A 23753-nucleotide genomic window follows, 5' to 3' on the forward strand; every position below is an offset into this window, starting at 1 on the left:
AAATGCACTTTAAAATCAGATTTTCTTTGCAGTTCAAAATCACATTATTTATAATATGAATCCATTTCTCTTCCCAGCAGCCTGATCCTAGAATTCTCTAAGATCTTGTAACTTCCGTCTGTTCCCTAGTAAGAAGGGCAGTTTTCATGCCTGTCCGTTGGAATTTATATTTCCACTTGAACCCATGTTTGAGATGGAGGATGTTTGGATATTTATAAACAGTCTTTTGCTTCACTAAATTGATTCCCACCCTTGTATGTTGGTAGTCTAAGGCTTTAATAAGATGTGTTTATTCATCTAGATTAGATGGAGCAATATAGGCTTGGTAAACACATAAATCTCTTTCCCGATGGTGTGAGACACAAAATGCCATCAAACCTTGTAAACTGAGATTGAGGAAAAATTCCTCCTATGAAAAGAGAATTAAAACTCTCTTACAACCTCAGGGACCATTACTTGACTCCCTGAGATAATAATCCAGTTTCTATATAGTTTTCTCAAGAACTCTTTATATTGAATTCGATGGCTGCACATCACAATTGTATCTGCATTCAAGATTTCTTTATCTGCATAGACCTGTAGTGAATTCTTGGTCAGTTTTTGAATTCTTGTGCCAATTCTTAGCACATTTTGCTCACAAGAATGAGAATGTTTTCCATTTCACTTCCTATTACCTTCTTACCTTGTCTTTTATCATTGTCTGGGATTTCTCACGGTGTAGAGAAGGAAGGCAGTGAAAGGGTGAGGTGAAGCAATGAAACCTGCCCAAATTATTTTCTGGGCCTTTTTTTTAAATTTTATTTATTTATTCATGAGAATACACAGAGAGGAGAGAGAAGCAGAGACACAGGCAGAGGGAGACGCAGGCTCCATGCAGGGAGCCTGATGTGGGACTCGATCCTGGCCAGGATCACACCCTGGGCTGAAGGCGGCACTAAACCGCTGAGCCACCGGGGCTGCCTTTCTGGGCCTTTCAATTACCATTTGAAGAACACTAACTGCTCAAATTAATGGAATAAGCAGCTTACATAATAGGTGCTATATAGTTACCCTGATGCTTTGGCTATTGCCTGCAGCAATTTTTTTTCATCCCTGGAGCTGAGATTAGGATTGTGATAGTAGGACCTGGTTATCTCCTTTGTTTCTGGAACGTTGCCTGTGTTGCCACCAAGAAAGAGGTACACCCAACCCGGTCAGAGTCCTCCTTGTTGGTGCTTCATTTGCCTCATGCCTTGGAAACCTTATGGGGCTGGAAGCAGCACCCTGAGTCCTACAGACCTCTGGGTGAAGGTGCGGCCCCTTTAAGCCTTCAGAGTGTGCCGGGAGGGGGCCGAGGTGGGGCGGGCACTCTGACTGCGAGCTCCGGGCCCCGCCCCCGGAGGAGGCGTTTCCCAGCGGCCCTCCGCACCAATGCCGCCGGGGCCCGCCGGGTATTCCTGCTGATTCTGCTCGGACCGTAGGGCCCCCAGACCTCTCCCTGCCCAGGGAGCGTAAGTGTCAAACTGCGGGCGAGGGTCAAGCATCCTGTGCCCATGCCGGAAGTCCTGGTGGACAGTGCAGGGGACTTTCCTGGCCTATCAAAGGCTTAGGCGGCGAAAGAGCGTAAACAATGCCGGCTGCAGTGAGCTAAAGCCTGGGGCATCTGCTCTACTTCTGGGTGGTGACAGCAGCCCTAGGGTGCTTGTTTGGATATGCAGTGGTTGAGCGGTGTCCACGACCGACCAGGCTTTGCCCCAGACTGGTTCCTACTTGGGGTGAGGAGAGGATTGCTTTTACCCGAATATAAATATATAGCTCTATTGAGCTGGATGGGTGGAGCTGGATCTAGTGTCCTGGGCCTTGAGTCCTTTGCCTGGGATTTGAAGACCTGGGTAGTTTAGGGATGAGTAAGCATTAGATTTTCAGCTGCCTTGGTGCAATTGAGCAGTAACTGTGGAAGTTGACCTAATTCACAGCCGGTTTAGCTTTCCATCTCCCCAGAGGCCTGTGTTGGTGCGGGTCCCCCTTTTGGAGACATTAACAGTGGTCATCTCCTCGGGAGAGTCTAGTTAATCTTCTGTCCTGCTAATATGAATATCAGGATGTGTAAGGGACAGCTCTTTACCCTTCCCTTCAGAAGGAATTTGTGAGAGGCCATCATCCCAGGACTAGGACAGCAAAGCACACCCAATTTTGCTGAGATAACCTGCTAGAGAAGCAGTTCAGATTTCTCTGGCCTCTTGATAATGCAGAATACTCCCAACAAGAGGTTAACACTTGTCCTTGTTAATTGGAATTACCTGGAAGCAGTGAAGTTGTTTAAATTAGAGGGAAGGATTTGTCATTTTGTTACTGGTTACTTAGAAATGAGCTTTTTGTCTGTCTTGGCCAGTTGATAAAAGTCTTAAATTTTCTGACAGTTACATAATTGTTATGCTTCTTTAATCCATTTGTCCTTTCGATAAAGGTTTGAGTAAAGCTTTCTGGGCCTGTATGTGTATTCTGTTTTATCCCTGTTTTATAATTATCATTTTTTGAGTGAGTCTATTATCATACTATATTGGTCATTCAAAAGGGTTGCTTTTTCAATGGGCAGAAATTTTCCTGAGACTTCCCTCACACTTATTCTGTACTTCTGCAGTAGCATTACCTTAGCCAGAAGTGAGAGTCCAGGAATGGTAATCAGATCCAGATCTCTTGTATTGTGATAGTGAAGAGCTTTTGTAGGTCAAGAGCTTGGGAATTAGCCATAAAATAGTTTCACTGCCACTTCTACTTCCCAAGTAGAAAGCTAAAACAGACTGTTTAGCAGCTGTATAATTCTTATAGACTGTCAAGTTATAGGAACTTAAAAAACACTATACTTGGACTTATGAGTGGTGCGGCAGAGTTGGTGGACTGAGAAAGGAGATAAAGATTGTAGGCCCAGCTCTAACATCACTCATGACTAGTCTCTTGGTGCCTTATTTTAGCTGGTTGATGATTGAGAATATGCATCGATTGCTTATGTCTATATAATAATACATAATGCATACTTAATAGGTGATTTGTTCAGTTGAATACTAAACTGAAAAATCAGTTTGAAATTTATCCTAATTTCTGCCTTTATGTATGACCTTGAAAATGTTTCTTAACCCCTGGTCTAAAAATAAACAATTACATCTAAACCTTTTTCAGCATTAGTGTAGACTGTATGGTATTTGAGCTCTTTGGAAGACATTTTAGATACAACAATGGAAATAGATTATAATATTTCTGTGGAACAAATTTATTTTAGCTGGCTTCCTTGTCTTTGCCTCTGTTTCAGCCTAGGGTAAAGGCTCTTGAGAGCTCTGAATAACTTGAAAATATGAACATTTGTCGTCTGGACTAAGATTGAATGAACCATAGCAAGCATCATATATATATTATACCATATTATATATATGATTATATATATATATAGTTTAGATTAATTTTATTAATGCTTCTCTTTGTTGGCAACTTTATTCACTCTTGAAGCATCAAATCTTGCTATGTAATGACAACTCAGTTTACCACATCTGTGTTTATAAAATCCAGAATCCTCTGGGGCCATATTTCCAGTCACTTGAAGATCATATTTCTCAAGTCTAAAATCAAACTTATCATATTCCTCAGTTTTTCTCCACTCCCTAAAACTAAATAACCCAGAACTACTTCTGACATTTTTATGTCATAAGCACTACTGTTCTCCCAGTCACCGAGACTGGAGTCCCCTACTAGACTTTTCCTACTCCCACATCCTTAACTTGCTAAGGCTTACTGATTCACTTCTTTAATGTAACTCCTTTCAGTCTCCCCTGCCCATCCTTTCCATTTCCATCCCCTAGTTCTGACTCATACTTATCTTTGTCCTGGAGTACTATAATAATTTCCTATCAAGATTCTATTTTCCTCTCCCTTGCAATCCATTCTACATAGATTTATCTTTCTGAAGTAGATAGGATACTGTCATTGCCCTGCTCCAGTCATCAGCATCTTCTGTTTAGCTTAATGTTCAAGATTCTACATGATGAGACCCTAATCTACCTCTTGTCTTAGACTGTAGTAAATGGAGCCGATGTTGTTCTCTGAATATGCTCTGTACTTTCCTATCGTTCTCTGAATATGCTCTGTACTTTCCTATCTCCAAGACTTTGCCCTTTTTTTTTTTTTCCAGCCTAGAATGTCTCCTACTTGAGTTTGTCTGTTTTTTGAAAATCCCATCTGTCATTCATCACTCTCTGTGAGTTCGGATACCATCTTTTTTTTTTTTTGATACCATCCTTTCTGTGAGAATTTCACTGACCATCCCTCACTCACTGGAGGTTAATCCTATATTGAACTACCATAACCCTTACTAATCCCTTGTGTAAAGCACTTTCCACACATAATGTATTTTGTATTATGATTATTTGTTTAGACTTCTTACTTGTACTCCTGTAAACTTAGGCACATCATCGTTTGCCCATAGGGAAATTGAGTAAATGTGAATGCTGTAGGTAAAATTGTAATACAATAATTCCTTATTATTAGATCTTATTATTAGAAAGGACTCTAGCCTGTGCAGCCAATCCATGCACATGTAAAATGATCAATAGCTTGAACAAATCATTCTTATCTTCTCTCAACACTTTTATTAGTAAACTTTGTTAGTTTGATTTTTTTAAAAGCAGTTTTAATGCAATATAATTTACATACCACTTACCATTTATATAATTCAATAGCTTTTAGTATATTCCTAGATTTGTACAATCATCACTACAGTCAGTTTTAAAACATTTTCATTACCCCAAAAAGAAATCCCATACTCCTTTGCTTTCACCCTTTTAATATCCCCAGACACTTCAGTCCTGGGCAACCACTGATCTGCTTTCTGTTTCTATAGACTTGTCTACTCTGGACATTTTGTATAAATGGAATCACACTAATATGTGGTTCTTTATGACTGTTTTCTTTTAGTTCATCCATGTTATAGAACTTATCAGTACTTCATTTCTTTTGTGTGTGTGTATGCTAAAATACATACAACATAAAATTTACCATCTTAACCATTTTTAACCATGCAGGTCACTGGTATCAGATACATTCATTATGTTGTGGAACCATCACCACCATCCATCACCATATTTTTTTTTCATTTTGAAAAATGAAGTTTTATATCCCATCCCTCAATCCATCCACGCACTGGCAACAACCATTCTGTTTTGTGTCTCTGATTTTGACTACTTCATTCAGGTGGAATCATACAGTATTTGTCTCTCTTTGGCTGTCTTATTTTTCATGTTAGCATAAGGGCCTCAGGGTCATTCAGGTTATAGCAAATGTCAGAATTTCTTTTTAAGGCTAAATAATATTCTATTTTTTGTGTATACCACATTTTGCTTGTCCACTCATCCACTGATGAACACTTGGGTTGCTTCCACATTTTAGTTATCATCAATAATTCTGCTATGAAATAAATGTAGGTGTACAAATATGTCTTTGATACCCTGCTTTCAATTCTTTTGGACATACACCTAGAAGTAGAATTGCTGGATCATATGATAATTCTATTTTTAATTTTTTGAGAAACTGACATAATTGTTTTCCACAGCAACTGTACCATTTTACATTCTTTTTTTTTTTTTTTAAGATTTTATTTATTTATTCATAGAGACACAGGCAGAGGGAGAAGCAGGCTCCATGCAGGGAGCCCGACGTGGGACTCAATCCCGGGTCCCCAGGATCACACCCCAGGCTGCAGGCGGCGCTAAACCGCTGTGCCACCAGGGCTGCCCACCATTTTACATTCTTAACAACAGTATACAAGAGTTCCAGTTTCCCCACATCCTTATCAACACTTGTTTTTGTTTTTTCACGTTTTATTTATTTGAGAGAGAGGGAGAGAGCATGAGAAAGGAGTGGCAGGCAGAGAGAGAGGGAAAAGCAGACTCCCCACTGAGCAGGGAGCCCCACGTGGGGCTGGATTCCAGGACCCGGGGATCACAACAGCCAGGGCCAGAGCTGAAGGCAGATGCTTAACCCACTGAGCCACCTAGGTGCCCCTCAACACTTGTTTTTGTTTGTTTGTTTGTTTGTTTTGTTATTGTTTCAATAGTAGCCATCCTAACAGGTGTGAGATAGTATCTTACAGTTCAATATGCATTTCCATAATGATTTATAATGTTGAGCATGTGCTTATTGAACATTTGTAAATCTTTGGAGAAATATCTAGTCCAGTCCTTTGCCCATTTTTTAATTGGGTTTTTGTTGAGTTTTAGGAGTTGCTTTTTTTTTTTTTTTTTTTTTTTTTGAGAGGGCTCTATCCCATGATTCCTAGCTCATGACCTGAACAGAAATGAAGAGTCAGGTGCTTAACCAGCTGAACCACCCACCACACCTTTGGATTTCTTTATAGTACTTCAATTATTTTTATTATTGAATAATATTTCTTTGGTATGGACTTACCATATTTTATTTATGTGTTCATCAGTGGATGGACATTTGGGTGATTCCCATTCTTTGGCTATTGCAAATGATAGTTTAGTTTCAGTTTGCTGTGAGTACTGAAAACAGTACTACTTTCCTCTAAAGAAACCATTCGGCCTTTAACTTATGTGACTTTTCATGAAATTGTTAAGTTTTATTCTATATGTATTCCATTTTGTACTGATTCTGAGGTTCCTCTTCATTATTTCCTGTATATGTTCCCAATGTTCTCAAGGCCTTTACTTTCCTTGTGATAATGACTAGTTAAAATTAGCAGATAGAGGAATGCCTGGGTGACTCAGCGGTTAAGTGGCTCAGAGATTGAGCGACTGCCTTCAGCTCAGGGCATGATCCCGGGATCAAGTCCCACATCGGGCTCCTTGCAGGCAGCCTGCTTCTCCCTCTGCCTATGTCGCTGCCTCTCTCTCTCTCTCTCTCTCTGCCTCTCATGAGAAAATAAAATTTATTTTTAAAAATATAAAATTTGCAGATAGAGGCAAAGCTGGGTTTTCAAACAAGTGGTCACTTTAGTGACCTCTTCCCCAAATGTTCTAGAATTATAGTCAGAAATATATATATAAACTAAGGGATGCCTGGGTAGCTCAGCAGTTAGTTTGAGCGTCTGTCTTTGGCGCAGGGCATCCCAGGGTTCTGGGATTGAGTCCTGCATCGGGCTCCCAGAGAGGCATCTGCTTCTCCCCCTTGCTTATGTCTCTGCCTCTCTGTGTCTCTCATGAATAAATAAATAAAATCTTCGTAAAAAAATTAGAACTAATATGAATTATAGCCATCATAGCCTACCATCCTTTTGTTTTTTTCTTAATCTCAAAAAAAGATTTTATCAATTGGTAGAGCCATCTCAGTAGAATGAAGGCTTTGAGGCTGGGTGGGGGAGTTGAATTTCATGAATAATTCCAAATTACAATTACAGTTAAAACTGTAGTCCTTCCTTTCTTATCCAAAAGCAGGTTAACAGTGTTTTAACACCCAATTGGGTAGACTTGATTATTAAGCAACTGCTGATTAGAGATGATTCTCCCTTAAATTTTATTTTATTTTTTAATTTTTTATTTTATTGTATTTCCCCCTTAAATTTTAAATTTAACTATCTCTAAATTACCTAAATCCTTTTGGAGTCAAATAAACTTATTTTTCATATTATGGAAAACATTTACTCTTTGTATTTTTTTCCTTTCTTTTTCTCTTTATATTTTAATTGAATTAGGTAATTATCAAAATAAATCTTATTATTTATAAAGTTTGATTAGTTTTCACTATAGATAATCTAGAAACCATAGGTAGATAAATTATTATAAGAATTTCACCAAACTAGGATTCAAGAAATCTCTTCTAGACCAGTCTCTCCTACTTAGGTGACTTTGGGTAAGACACTGAACCTCTATATCCCTATATGTAAATAGAGAATAATTATATTTGCTTTCTCCCGTGTTGTTTTTTATATTTTTTTGAGCTTTGTAAGGATAGAGATTAATAAGACAAAAGCTCTTGCTCAAGGGAATCTTGCAATTTAGTAAGAAAGAGCTGCATAACTAAGAGTACTATAAAAAAGAAAGAAAACCCAATGGTATAATAAAACAGTGTGCTTGCATTTACATTGTGAAATACATAGAAGTGATTAAATGTCTTCCTCACTAGATTTTCAAATAGGAATATTATTATAAAAATACTTGTAAAATATAAAGTACTATTGAAATATATGATTGTATTCATTGTTTTAAGTTTGGTATTAACTGTTTTAAGTAAAGACTTTGGGACTGTTGTAAACAGTGCCCTAAAGTCTTTGAAAGTAAGGAGTCTTCAGGTGCTTGTAGAATTTTGAAAGGTTATAGACCAAGAGATTTTAACCTGGGATTAAAATTCAGGGATTCTGTGAACTTGGAAGGAAAACTATCTGTGTCTTAATTTTTACTAACCATGTAACTGAAACTTTAGCTCTTTTTTCAGTTAAGCATATAGGCCATAAGAAACAATAATGTTAGAAGACCTGTGTATTTATCACCAATAGAAATAATTTTTTTTTTAAGATTTTTATTTATTCATGAGAGACACAAAGAGAGAGAGGTAGAGACACAGCCTGAGGGAGAAGCAGGCTCCCTGCAAGGAGACTGCTATGAGACTTGATCCCGGATCCTGGGATCACGCCCTGGGCCAAAGGCAGACACTCAGCCTCTGAGCCACCTAGATGTCCCTAGAGATAATTTTCATAATCATATTTTGTGATACAACATATCAAAATATTTTTGTTCATTATAACTTTAGAATTATAGTTTGTTAGTTTTTATTTAATGTATTAATGGAGAAGTTCGTATATTCACATTTTCAAATAAATATTTTGATAATATATTTTAAAATAATTTGGCATAATCTTATATATTTTATGCATTATGAAATATTCTGGGGGTGCCTGAGTGGCTCAGTTGGTTAAGTGATTGACCCTTGATTTCAGCTCAGGTCATGATCTCAAGGTTGTGAGATTGAGCTCATCATGGGGCTCTGTGCTTAGCGTGCAGCCTGCTTAAGATTGTCTTCCTCTCCTTCTGCCCCTCCTCCCACTCATATGTGAGCATATGCTCTCTCTTTCTCTCTCTTAAATAAATCCTAGGGATCCCTCGGTGGCGCAGCGGTTTGGCGCCTGTCTTTGGCCCGGGACGTGATCCTGGAGACCCGGGATCGAATCCCACGTCGGGCTCCCTGCATGGAGCCTGCTTCTCCCTCTGCCTGTGTCTCTGCCTCTCTGTCTCTCTCTGTGTGACTATCATGAATAAATAAATAAAATCTTTAAATAAATAAATGAATGAATGAATGAATGAATGAATGAATCCTAACAACAACAAACCAACAAAGAAAGTGCCTATGAGTGTACCAGGGGCCTATGGCACAAAAAGAACCCCTTTTGTAGACCCTTAAGACAAAGTAGGGTGTAAATGTATTTTTATTTATTTATTTATTTATTTATTTATTTATTTATTTATTTATTTATATTTATTTTTGTTTTTTGGGCATGTAAATGTATTAATTCCATTTTACATTCAAAGGATCAAGAGATGCATGGTCTCACCCCTAAATATTAATTAGACCAAGAAAGGTTTTTTTAAAAAAAGCCTTAGTTTCGGTTATTTATTTGGTCAATGCATACATAAAAGTAAAGAAGGTAAAGTGACTATACTAAAATTATAAAAGGTCTATATATTATGTAGTGATGCGTAGGTGGCTCAGTCAGTTAAGTGTCTGACTCTTGATCGTGATTCAGGTCTTGGTCTCACGGTCGTGAGGTTGAGCCCTGTGTTGGACTCCACGCTAGGTGTAGAACCTACTTAAAAAAAGGCCTATACATTTTGTGTAATATATTTTATTTTCTTTCAAACATTCAATTCATGACTTGTACTAATGAATATGTCATTTATGTTAACTAAATTCAGTTTGAGGTATTTTCGTTTGCTCTTTTAATCCTAGAAAATTACAAAATAAAGTCAATCGTAATTTAGAAATGAAGTATTTTCAAATTAGAAAGACCAAATACTGATAATATAGTAAATTGCTAACATTTATTGAGTCAAGTACCTAGTGTAAGAGTTCTAGATAGACTAACTCCTTTAATACCCACAACCCAATGAGGTAGGACTCTCCCCTACTAATATCCCCACTTTACACACAAGCATGCTGAGACAGAATACATTTGCCTAAGTAACTTACACAAGGTCTCCTCTCCAGTGGTGGTTTTGAAGATACAGAATTCTTTTTCTTTTTAATTTAGATTTGCAGACAGAAATAGAAGGTGATAAAATTTTCTCAAGTTTGATAAAACTGTTAGTGCTTTTTGGATTATTGTGTTTTTCCCCCCTTCCCCAGCAGACATTTATTGATCATTTTATATGTTCCAGGCAGTGTGCATGGTGAATTGAGGGGTTCATCTACCTGTCCTGTAAATGCTGGTGTCCTCTGAACTCTGTCCTGGGCCCTCTTCTCACTATGTACTCTTCCTCAGAGCTATCATCTTTCCCGGTTTTACTTGCATTTATCTACAGATAACTTCTAATTTTTTTTTTTTTAAATTTCTGAGAGACATGGAGAGAGGCAGCGACACAGGCAGAGGGAGAAGTAGGCTCCATGCAGGGAGCCTGACGTGGAACTTGATCCCGGGACTCCAGGGTCATGCTCTGAGCAGATGCTCAATCGCTGAGCCACCCAGGCATCCCGTAACTTCTAAATTTTTATCCCCAGGCCAGATCTCTCTCGAGCTCCATGCTTAAATATCTAAATGCTGCACTTGTCTATACTTGTCTAGTGTGTATCTCAAACAGCTTGTCCAAAACTTCATTTCCCTCCCTCTTTTATATTCACTCTGTAAGAACATTCTTTAACACTCCTTTTATCTCTAAAATCCATCTGTTTTCCTCTATCTGCATTGCTACTGTCCGTAGGTCCAAACCACCATCATCTTTTATTTAGACTGATGTATTCTGACTTCCTTCCATTGTTACTGCCTTCCAAACCATTCTTTTTTTTTTTTTTTAAGATTTTATTTATTCATGAGAGACACAGAGAGATAGGCAGAGACACAGGCAGAGGGAGAAGCAGTCTCCATGCAGGAAGCTCAATGTGGAACTCGATCCCAGGTCCTCAGGATCACGCCCTGGCCTGAAGGCGGCGCTAAACCGCTGAGCCATCCAGACTGCCCCAAACCACTCTTTACATTGTTTTTTACATGTACACCATACAATCTTCAAAAAATGCAAGTTTGATAACATACATAATTTTTCTTATTTACAGTCCTTCAGAGTTTTATTTTATATTTGGGATAAAGTCCAAATTCCTTAACACTGCTCACAAGACCTTCCAGGGTCTGATATTGACTACTTTCCAGTCTGACTTTTTACCTCCTTACTGTCTGTGTTGCATTTTATACTTTAGCCTTGCTGAACTTTTTTCAGTTCCTCAAACCACTATAGTAAAAGAAGTTAGAATAGGCCATGGCAGTTTCTAAACTCTTATCTCCATTTCTGTACTTGTCTCTGATACGTTTGTGAACCAGCATAATTCTTTGGATCACATTTTGAGTGGCTTTGAACTATAGTACACATATGGATGAATTATACAAATGAAATATTGAATGAAAAAAGGAAGTTATGAAAGATGACACCCAGACTTTATATATATATATATGTGTATATATATATATGTATATATATATATATATATTTTAAAGGTTTTATTTATTTATCCATGAGAGAGAGAGGCAGAGGCATAGGCAGAAGGAGAAGCAGGCTCCCCGTAGGGAGCCTGGTGTGAGGAACTCGATCCCAGGACCCCGGGGTCACGACTTGAGCCAAAGGCAGACGCTCAACCACTGAGCCACCCAAATGCCCCCAGATAATATTTTTCTAAAGCTCACAAATAAGCACAGTTAATTTCGTTGTTTAGGGGTATGTGACTATGGCATAGAACTAAACAAACTTCAGGAAAGTGCTACTGTAGAAGAGGGATGGGGTAGGAAAGAAATATGCAAGTGTAGTAATATTAATGGTAGTGTTTTAATTTTAGATTGGGTGTTAGGTCACCAGGTCAGTTTTATTGTAATGCTTCATAACTCACATTGTATATATTTTCTTGTATATGTAACAAAACAAAACCCTAAATTCTAAAGTTAATTTTAAAATTAAAGCAATTCTGGGGTAGCCTGGGTGGCTCAGCGGTTTAGCGCCGCCTTCGGCCCGGGGCGTGATCCTGGAGACCTGGGATCGAGTCCCGTGTCGGGCTCCCTGCATGGAGCCTGCTTCTCCCTCTGCCTCTCTCTCTCTCTCTCTCTCTCCTCTCTGTATTCTCATGAACAAATAAATAAAATCTTTAAAATAAATAAATAAATTAATTAATTAAAACAATTTTGGGAGAAAATTAGTGGATAAGTCCTTTTTTTTCTTAATCCATGAATCCTAGGACAAGACAAACAGCAAGAGTCCCCAGTGCCTCATACATAAACAAACACTGTATTCATTATTTCAGGGGCTGGAGAAGTTTTTATATGAAACAGGCCTTTCCTTTGACTAGAAAGAAGCAAACCCATAAACACCAATTTTTAAAAACTCAGGCTATAAAGTAGCAGAAGCCATTTCAGAAAGTATAACACAACGGCATCTAAATTTTATATGAGGCAATTAGGTTGGGTAACCTTTTTCTTCATGTTTTTAAAAGCAACGAAAAAGAAAAAGTATTGCAGGGATACCTGGGTGGCTCAGCAGTTGAGCGTCTGCCTTCAGCTCAGGGCGTGTGATCCTGGAGTCCTTGGGATCGATCGAGTCTTACATCAGGCTCCCTGCATGGCACCTGCTTCTCCCTCTGCCTGTGTCTCTGCCTCTCTCTCTCTGTGTCTCTCATGAATAAATAAATAAAATCTTAAAAAAAAAAAAAGAAAAAGTATTTCAATGAACTTAATACTGACAAATAGTGACAGTTCACATTCTCTTAGTTGGAAAATGATTTGAAAGCTTTCATTGGGTGTTTGTCTTTTAAAAACAAGGACAAGGGATCCCTGGGTGGCGCAGCAGTTGGCGCCTGCCTTTGGCCCAGGGCGCGATCCTGGAGACCCGGGATCGAATCCCATATCGGGCTCCCGGTGCATGGAGCCTGCTTCTCTCTCTGCCTGTGTCTCTGCCTCTCTCTCTCTCTGTGACTATCATAAATAAAAAAAAAAAAAATTAAAAAAAAAAAAAATAAATAAAAAATAAAAACAAGGACAACAACAACCAGATAGGAGAAATTGCCTTTGCAGCTTAAACTTGTGCCAAGTAAGTAACTTTGGAGGTTTTCAACCCAAGCTGCATATTAGAATCACTTGAGAACTTTAAAAAAAAAGAGAGAGAGATTCTATTGAGATGAAATTCACATAAAATTAACTCTTTTAAAGTGAACGATTCAGCCACATTTTGTACAGTCACAATGTTGTGCCAGCCCCACCTCTATGTAGTTTCACAACATTTCCATCACACCACAATAGAACTCCTTACCTACGAAGCAGTAACTTCCTGTTTCCAAATGTTCTCTCCAACCCCTGGTAACCCCCAGTCTGCATTCTGTCTCTGAGGATTGATCTATTCTGGACATTTATATAAACAGAATGCTGCAATATGAAGCCTTTTAAAGGCCAGGTAGTCAGCTCTTCAGTTTTATTCTGGCTTTGTTATATATCTGGGAAGTTCCCACTTGGGAAAATATATAAGCGTCTTTTTTTTTTTTTTTTTGAGTAATCTCTATACCTAATGTAGGTGTATTCCCATGTATTTCCATGTATTCTTGTATTCACAACCCCAAGATCAAGAGTCATACACTCTTCTGACTTAGCCAGCAAGATGCCCCATGTTTTTTAAAAACAAATAACTGTCCCTTCTAGATTCATTTAGATTTTTTTTTTTCAATTTTGATGCAGTTTAAGGAAGCTCTACACCCCACATGGGGCTTGAGTCAGCCTGGCACCCTTCATTTAGATTTTAAATGTTTGATTAATGGGATTAAATGGGCATTTGACCAAAGAATGAGCTTTTTTACTTTTATGGGTTCATGCACGATAAAATAATAATCCCAGAAAAGTCATTTTGTCTTATAAGACTGCTTGATTGCTAGACTTAACTAGGTACTGTTTTTTCTCTGACCAGAAATAACTCAATTCTGAGGAGAAACTGGAAGCACAATGGGAGATGACAGTGAGTGGATGAAACTGCCAGTTGATCAGAAATGTGAACACAAGGTAAGACTTTCCTGGAGCTCAGATTTCAGTGTCATTAGCTTGTTTGGTCAGCACTTTACTATCTGTGGCACAGTATAGAGATGCCTAATGATTACACAGTACAACTGAGAAACAGTATGCTTTGGAGATTAGACAATTTCAGTAGGATGATTTCTCATTTTTTAAAAAAGATTTTTTTTATTTATTTGAGAGAGAAAGAGAGCTTGTGCTCAAGTGAGTGAAGGGAGGAGCGGAGAGAGAGAGGAGAATCTCAAGCAGATTCCATGCTGAGAGCAGAGCCTGTCTAAGGGCTCAATCTCATTATCCTGAGATCATAACCTGAGCCCAAATCAGGAGTTGGTCAGCTGCTTAACAGACTGAGCCACCTAGGCACCCCCATATATCACTTTTGAATTGTTACATTTTTAATTGTAAGTTACATCTTTAATTGTAAGTTACATATTATAAAAAAGGAAAACCTAATACTTGGATACAATGTGAGATAGGTTTATAGTGGCCTGTTAGGAATTCTAGATGACCTTGGAAGAATATTGCAAATATTAAACACTTATAAGAAAAAGTTTATTAATTAATGTTCTTTGAAAACTCTGCATTTCTTAAACTCCTTTTTTGTTACTAATCAGAGGGTCCTTTATTCAGATTACCTGGTATGGGGTAGTCATTCACCCCCCTCAATTAACAGTAGATAATAATATAATTAAATTGTGTTTTGTTTCAAAATGCTTTTCTTTTAGCTCTGGAAAGCAAGGTTAAGTGGGTATGAAGAGGCCCTGAAGATCTTCCAGAAAATAAAGGATGAAAAGAGCCCAGAATGGTCCAAATTTTTAGGACTGATCAAAAAACTTGTGACTGATTCCAATGCAGTGGTTCAGTTGAAAGGATTAGAAGCTGCACTTGTTTATGTTGAAAATGCCCACGTAGCGGGAAAGTAAGTTGTTTCTTTCCAACTATTCTGGTAAAAACCCTTGTCTGGTGCTGCACCAATTAATTTATGTAGATTTGTGGATCTCTGTCCTTAGTTATTAGAACTTTTTAGAAGATATTAATTTTCTTACTTTCATAGTTCCTTGATACTTGTTTTTTTTTTTTGATACTTGTTTTTCATTTGGTTCTTATCTGCTCTCAGAAATCTATGTTATATGAGATTATTTAAAGAGCAAATTAGAAGTTAATCTTGAAAACCTTATCTTAAGATTTGATGAGCTAGTGAGTTTCCTTTTGAGCCTTTTATATGGGAATTAACTTTAAACTAGAGGGAAAATCGCTAGTAACTTTTAGAAGAAACTTGAGGTAAGTGTTAGCAAAGGAATTATCAGAATTTCACTGGAAAGCATTTGGGTATTACAAAAATCTCTTTCTACAGAGCTTCCCAGTGAGGTGATCTGAGAAACACATCTTTCCTTCTATGGTAATTAAGCATTTTTCTCTTAGGAGAGGTGTTGCTAACCAACCTCTGTGACTCTGACTAATTTAACTTGAGCTGCAGATAATCCAGGTTTCTAATCACCCACTCCTCCCATACCTCAGAGACCTTGTTTTCTAAAACCAGTCTTGATGTCATTGAAAGGAGCCCTTCATACCAAAAACGTGGGGGAAACCCTTCATTGCACAAGAAATCTATACTTGACTTACTTCAGAGATTATACCAATAATGAGAGTCATTAATCTGATAGTTTTGTTACCAGTTTCCCTTGCCATTAGTGAGACCATTGCTTTTTTTCATTTCACTTTTCTTCTGATACCAAAACTTTTATGACAAATGCATGTGGTCCCAAACCACTCAATTCCACTGATTTCCAATGGTATGGGTTTTATTTAATTTAAAAGAGACTCAAAGCAGTGAAATTACTAAAGTGTGTTTTTGTGTGTGGTGGTGGTTCTTTGTACTCTATATTACAGAACCACAGGAGAAGTTGTGTCGGGTGTCGTAAGTAAAGTGTTCAACCAACCCAAAGCCAAAGCCAAGGAGCTAGGCATTGAAATTTGTCTAATGTACATAGAGATTGAGAAAGGAGAGGCTGTGCAAGAAGAGCTCCTAAAAGGCCTAGACAACAAAAACCCCAAGATCGTAGTGGCCTGCATAGAGACACTGAGGAAAGCCTTAAGGTAAGACTTTTTGCTTTAGTTCTGTGAACTAGAATATCTCAATTGAGTTTGAGTTCCTGGCTTAAACAGAAATGAAAACTGCTGGACTTGACTTGGCATGCCACACCAACCAGAATAAGTGACCTGGGAAAGCTAAAGTCATTCCTCAAGTGTGGTGCTTTCTGTTCAGTAATTTTAGTCTTCAAGTGGTGTTGCATAATTATTTTATCTAATAAATCTCCTTCTAATGAAGATGAGCAGGGTAAATATTTCTGACCTGTTCTCAAAGTATGAATTGACCTTTTCATGGAAAAGCACTCCTCAGGATATTTAAGCAGTTCTTCTCTTACTATCCTCAAGCATATTTATGTACTTTGAAATGTTGGCCAAAGACTATTTGCTAAAGCAAGCCTTTCTTTAGCCGCCTTTTAAGTAAAATAGAAGAAAATGCTATGTGCCTTTTAAACAGAAGCACAGCAATAGCAAATAAAAAATAACTTTTACTCTTATGCAATAAGTTATTTTCAATGCTAGAATTTCTTGCAGTTTGGCAGTGAAGTTTTTCATGAATGAGATCTCTTTCAGGAACAAGTGGCTATAATTTGCTATGGAAATCTGAATTAGACAAACCACTAGTTTGTTCTGATTTGGCAGTCCTTCTAATCTGATATCCTGTCCCCATTACTATCCGTATGAGAAACTTTAGAAAGCAGCTCTAGTGAAGTCCTAAATGTGTGACCTATGAGAGTGAAGATCATCCCAACTCAGCTCACTTGAGATTTTGTGTATGACCTACTTCTTGGAGAAAGTGCTTCCTTTGGTGTTTATCTTCCATGGAAATATCAAAATTCCTAAATTTTGTTAAATGGTCCTTAGTTTAGGGCAGCCCGGATGGCTCAGTGGTTTAGCACCGCCTTCGGCTCAGGTGTGGTCCTGGAGGCTCGGGATCGAGTCCCACTTTGGGCTCCCTGCATGGAATGGAGCCTGCTTCTCTCTCTGCCTATGTCTGTGTCTTTCTCTGTGTGTCTCTCATGAATAAATAAATAAAATATTTTTTTAAAAAAATGATACTGGGCAGCCCTGGTGGCTCAGTGGTTTAATGCTGCCTTCAGCCCAGGGTGTGATCCTGGAGACCCAGGATCGAGTCCCATGCCAGGCTCCCTGCATGGAGCCTGCTTCTCCCTCTGCCTCTGTTTCTGCCTCTCTCTCTCTCTCTCTGTTTCTGTAATAAGTAAATTTTTTAAAAATCTTGAAAAAAATTAAAAAATTATCCTTAACTTATAAGTCAGACTTTTTTATTGTCTTTCACTTGGTTTATAAAGTAATCATAAAATTTGACTTTCACTTAGATTTTTGTGTAATATATTTTTCCTCATTTCACTCCTAGTATAGTAGGTGTGTTTTTATGAGTAGTAGATAGTGTTTTCACTCTATCATCTTAGAAATTTATTGAATTGACTTAGTTATCAAGTCTGTGCTTATCTTGGGGTGCCTGGCTGACTCAGTTGGTGGAGGATACTGCTCTTGATCTTGAGGTTGTGAGTCCAAGCCACATGTTGGGTGTAGAGATTACTTAAAAACAAAATCTAAAAAGGGGGCACCTCATCGACTCAGTAGGTTAAGCATCTACCTTCTGCTCAGGTCATGGCTTGGGGTCCTGGTAACCCTAAGTTCTTATTTTCCCTTTAGCCTTAAAGGTCAACTGAAATTTTTCTATTAAAACAAAGGGGATTTTAAAGGAAATCTTGGAGATCATCTTTATATTTTCATGTTATGATATCTGTATTTAAACTATTTACATTGGGGATCCCTGGGTGGCTCAGCGGTTTAGTGCCTGCCTTTGGCCCAGGGCGCCGTCCTGGAGTCCCAGGATTGAGTCCCGCGTCGGGCTCCCGGCATGGAGCCTGCTTCTCCCTCTGCCTGTGTCTCTGCCTCTCTCTCTCTCTCTCTCTCTCTCTCTCTCTCTCTCTTTCTGTGTCTATCATGAATAAATAAATAAAATCTTTAAAAAAATAAAAATAAAAAATAAACTATTTACATTAAACTATCTCCATAACCAGAAGTGAAAACTATTTGATAAATAAATTTAAACTTTTTAAATATCACTTCTGAAGGAGAGTATTTTCTGTCTCCTCTAACCTGTTGGAGTTATGTCAGGAGTTATTACACAATTTTTTGTTGGATTTGTGTACAGGAGATAAATTTATACACATTAGATAAATACATAATAATATAATAAATAAGTTGACTTTTGAACAACACAGGGGTTAAGAGTGCCAACTCCCATACAGTCAAAAATCTGTGTATAAATTTTGACTTCTCCAAAACCTAAATACTCATAGCCGACTGTTGACTAGAAGCCTTACTGATAGCATAAATAGTCGATTAACATATTTTGTATATTATCTGTATTATATATTGTATTCTTACAATAAATTAAGCTGAGGAAAAGAAAATGTTATGAAGAAAATCATAAATGCATTTACAGTACTGTACTGTAAAAATCCATGTATGAGTGGTCCCACAAAATTTGAACCTATAGATGTTCAAGGGTCAACTATATATGAGTCTACTACAGAATGTTAGTGTTGTTTCATAACTAAATCCCTCTTGCTCTAGAATTTGTTATGCAGAAATGTTAGCAGTGACTCAGAAAGCTAAATTTGGCCAATTAGGAACTTAAAAATATAAAATGTGTCAAATAAGGTTAAATGTGCTACCTTTTTAAAAGAAGTCAGAATGCAACTGTTTTCCCCATAAAAAACTGAAGCAAAGAGAGATTCAGGTTGCCTAGAGTTACAAACATACTGCCAGGATTAGTGATCTGTCAAGTTGAGTGAACAACTTAATTGTAAGGACTATTAAAAATTTATTGAAAGTAGATTTCACTCATCTAAATGTGTATAAACTGATTTGTTTATATTTTTAAGATGTTTATATGTATAAACATATATTTAATACGTTACACAAGTTTGGTCCTTTATGGATTTGAATTACCCCTAATCTGGTTACCTAGAAGGTTAGTTTTAAGATTTTATATTTGGACCCTAGACATTAAATAACATTCTTCGAAGAGTGCTATCTAAACATAGATGTTATGAGCTTTTTTTTTCTTGCCTTAAAAAAATCTCAACTATTAATAAGTACAGAACTATATTTGAGTGAACGAAAGCTAACACTACCCAAATGTATTGCATGTTGAGAAGTTTGTTTTTTCTTTTTTCCCCAATGTTTTACTTCTAGTGAATTTGGTTCCAAAATCATCTTGCTGAAGCCAATTATCAAAGTGTTGCCAAAACTCTTTGAGTCTCGAGAAAAGGCTGTTCGAGATGAAGCAAAACTAATTGCTGTGGAGATTTACAGATGGATTCGGGATGCTCTGAGACCCCCATTACAAAATATAAACTCTGTCCAGGTGAGGCACAAAGTTTTGGTTGTCTTTGCATAAGGCTCATATGAAGATATTTCCTTCCTTTTGTTGTTGATATTCTATCCTTACAAATAATTATTTCTCATTCTTAATTTTGAAATCAGTTCTTGTTTTGTTTTTTTCTGAGTATAGCTGTCTCTGTTTTGTCCTCTCAAGTTAAATACTGTGCATTCAGTAATTCTAGTTTGTCAGTGCAATTTAAAAGATTCCTTTATAATGCTATTGGGTGGCAACCTAATATCTGTTTGGATAAAATGCATTTTATCTGTTTATTACAAATGTTTTTAGAGACTTTATCTAATACAAATATATCTGAATTCATGAATTAATGAGTGTCCTAAAAAGTGGATTTTATTCTTTTTTCTAAGTGCTTAGTCATACATCTTCAATAGTAAATATGTCAGTTTGATTTATGTTACCAAATGTATACACTTTAAACATATCTTTTCTTCTTGCCCTGTTAGAACCACATAAATAAGAAATTGGGTTCTGATGTTAGTAAATATAAATGTTAAGTATGTTCTCTAATCGAGAGGATATAGGTATGTTTTAAAAATATTTTATGGTATTTGTAGTTGAAAGAACTAGAAGAAGAATGGGTCAAATTGCCAATAGGTGCTCCTAAACCAAGTCGATTTCTGCGTTCCCAGCAAGAATTAGAAGCTAAGTTGGAGCAGCAACAGTCTGCTGGTGGTGATGCTGAGGGAGGTAAGCCAGTTTTAAACACTGGTTTCTATGAAAATTAGCAAGAACGGGCCCAACCTCGAGTTTTGTAGAACTTCCATTTAATACAATATCAATTGTTGATAGCATTAATAACTGATTCCTTCTATATCAAGAGTTCATCAGGTTGCAAAAAATGTGAAAACTATTTTGATAAGTAAAAATGATCCATCCATTTTTAAGGTTTGTTTTTTTTTTTCTCCTGGAAGGTGGTGATGATGGTGATGAGGTGCCACAGATAGATGCTTATGAGCTTTTGGAAGCAGTAGAAATTCTTTCCAAACTTCCCAAAGACTTTTATGACAAAATTGTAAGTAATGGTAACTTTCTTCCATTTATTTCATTTTAAATAATTACTTGATTATAATTAGATTATTCTGCTGAGCCCTTTCCTGGTGTCCCCTTACACCCCATATCTTCCCTAGTAGAGTGAATCAGTTGCTTCTATGTTCCCATACTGCTGTGTATATATATTTACTGTAGTATTTTCTTTTAACATGTCTTGCCAAAAACCAGAACGTTATTCTTGACTTCTTCTTCCTTGTCGTTTTACTTTTGACTATTTCTCCAGTGCATCCCCTTATTTCCATCCCATTGCCACTACTTTACCCCAGGTTTCCCTGACCTTGGCACTGTTGACATTTTTTGCCAAATAATTCTGGGTTTTGGGGGGCTGTCCTATGCATTGTAGGATGGTTAGCAGCATCTCTGGCATTTACCCACCAGATATCACTAATACCATTCCTCCAGTCAGACAGTCAAAAATGTCTCCAGACTTTGCTAAAATGTACTCCAAGAGACGCAATTATCCCCAACTGAAAAACAGTCTTATCCCAACTACCACCATCATCTCTTGTCCCCTGTGCTGCGGGAACAAGCCTTCTTGTAAAACTCCCTATCTTTCCTCTTGTCTCCTCCCATCACATTTCCCCATGTAATCAAAGCTGTCATTTTTGAAAATAAAAATCCTCCCTTATCATTGCCTCACTAAATCCCCTCAGTGGCTTCCATGAGTTTAATATGATATCTGAAATCATTCTATGGCTGTCGAGGCCACCTAGGGCACCTTTGAGGCCCCTGCTTACCTTCCAGCCTTACCTTCTCTAATTGCTCTCACTCTGCTCCTCTATCATCTTTAACTTCTCCCAGTATCACATGTGCCACACTCTCCCCCCACCTCCCCAAACTCTGGACCTTAATATATTCTGTTCTTTCTGCCTATATCATTCTCCGCCATTCACCCCATAATACTTCTTCATCCTCTAGATCTTACCTTAAGGGTCACTTTTTAGGGGAGATCCTACCTGTCAGCCTAAAGTAGGTTAAATCCTCTTGCTGTAATACCAGAGCAACTTGTACTTCTGTTTTCATAGTGGTCATGACCTAGTAGTTATTTATTGCAGATCTTTCTAGCTCTGCTGTCACCTCCTTCAGTCCCTCATTAACTTCTGATTAATAGATACTTGATAAATTAAATTGCATTGTAATCTTCTCCAGGGTGGCAAGTTTGTCATCTTCGTTGAATCCCCAATTCTTTCAGATAGTGGGTATGCAAAATTATTGAATGATTCCTTGATCTCTGGTGAAGTATTTTCTACTTTATGGCCATAAAACAAAACAAGTAGCATTGTACCACCAGTGTATAAAACTGATCTCCAAGATTAAAGCAATTTTGGTTGTCGGTTAAGTGATTGTCTTTTTCTGATCTTTTTTTTTTTTTTAAGATTTTATTTATTTATTCATGAGAGACAGAGAGAGAGGCAGAGATATAGGCTGAGGGAGAAGCAGGCTCCATGCAGGAAGCCCAATGTGGGACTTGATCCCAGGACCCTGGGACCACGCCCTGAGCCAAAGGCAGATGCTCAACCGCTGAGCCACCAGGCATCCCAGTCTTTTTCTGATCTTTTTAATGTTGCCAATATGGAAATTCTTTTCTCTTATAGTTGTCCCACTATATGATATGCTAGAAACACTTTATAGCAGGTTTCCTGTTTAATAACTTCCTTATTAACATTTGCCTGGAAAATGAGAAAGAAGTCTCTGGCATCCCATTCTTTTACTTATAGAACTTTAGGGTTGTGAAATGTTCTGAAAATATTTATTATGTATGAACAAAATTTTATATATATATGAACAAAACATTCTGATTGGCTGCATAGTTTTGCAGTTTTGCTTTTTGACCAGCTTTAGAAAAAAAGTTTCTGAAAACAAAAAATAATTATGTATCTTTGAATTAGGAACATGTGAGAAATAGACTTTTATTTGTTTATTTTGACTTCTGATTTTCTGTTCTACAAGTGACTCATACCATGTCTTGCAGGAGGCAAAAAAATGGCAAGAGAGGAAAGAAGCTCTGGAGGCTGTAGAAGTACTAGTGAAAAACCCCAAACTGGAAGCAGGCGATTATGCAGATTTAGTAAAAGCATTAAAGAAGGTAAATGGGCAGTGCGTCAACACTGGTAACCTAACAACAGACCAGGCCTTTGAATTTCTCACCATCAGTCATCTTTTTTATCACAACCACATTGCCATTTAAGGAACACTATTGGTGATTTTCTAATTATAGGCATACCCTTTTAAAGGGTTTGTTTAAAACAATTGTTGTAGGTTAGTTTGGAGGGATTGGTTTTCAACCTTTGTTTATCATTTTGCTTTTATGCTTTCTGATAGCATCTACAAACCTCAAGAAAAAGAGGATCTTGCTGATGTAGAACCAAATATTACTGGCTTCTATAGTTTTATAGGATGAACTGTTTAAATTGGCTCTATTTAATGGGACAAATGTTAAATATGAAGAATATTTTTCTGTTTGTATATCTGCATGTAAAGTGAAAGATGTGGGGAATATGTGGTCATTATAAAGCAGGCAAGTGCTAAATAAGAAAGAAATGTTTTTAGAAAACACTCCTTTGGTCTTGCTGCTGGTTGATAAATTTATATGTAATGGCTTTTCATAAAATCTGAGAGTATAGGTCAAATACTGTGGATATAGTTACAGAGTTTAAGAACAAATTCTAAAGATGTTCTTGAATATAGAAAACTTTGTTTCATTTGCTTCGTCAGCCTGAAATTACAGAGGATTAGAATGGTGGCTGTGGGGGGGGGGCAGTTAATCTTTAATTATATACACATGTAATTCTCATTATTCGTGGTAGTTATGTTCTAGAAAGTCATCACAGCACTGAATTAGCAAATATTGAACCATTGCTCCTAAGGAAACACAGGGCTAGGATTCGAACTCTTTGGTCTCAACATTTTCATCAACTAGTCAATATATAAGTTGTTTTATCATTTGAAGAGGTCTCA

At 37.4% G+C, this 23753-nt stretch overlaps 1 protein-coding gene across 5 annotated transcripts in view; it reads left to right on the forward strand.

Annotated features, from left to right (window-relative positions):
- Positions 1-23753, forward strand: part of CKAP5 (cytoskeleton associated protein 5) — a 108959-nt gene that overhangs the window by 25910 nt on the left and 59296 nt on the right. For 4 of the 5 annotated variants that reach the window (XM_055312178.1, XM_055312187.1, XM_055312192.1 and 1 more), the window contains exons 2-8: positions 14118-14209; positions 14944-15137; positions 16109-16315; positions 19538-19709; positions 20300-20432; positions 20657-20757; positions 22768-22881. In XM_055312178.1, the coding sequence (XP_055168153.1) occupies positions 14153-14209; positions 14944-15137; positions 16109-16315; positions 19538-19709; positions 20300-20432; positions 20657-20757; positions 22768-22881 (978 nt within the window). In that variant the 5' untranslated portion in view covers positions 14118-14152. Of the gene's footprint in view, positions 1-1411; positions 1491-14117; positions 14210-14943; positions 15138-16108; positions 16316-19537; positions 19710-20299; positions 20433-20656; positions 20758-22767; positions 22882-23753 lie in introns of those variants that run through there. The other variant, XM_055312181.1, reaches the window with a different exon arrangement.

The sequence above is a fragment of the Nyctereutes procyonoides genome, unplaced genomic scaffold (genome assembly GCF_905146905.1).
Source record: "Nyctereutes procyonoides isolate TBG_1078 unplaced genomic scaffold, NYPRO_anot_genome, whole genome shotgun sequence".
In the NCBI taxonomy this organism is placed as follows: domain Eukaryota; kingdom Metazoa; phylum Chordata; class Mammalia; order Carnivora; family Canidae; genus Nyctereutes; species Nyctereutes procyonoides.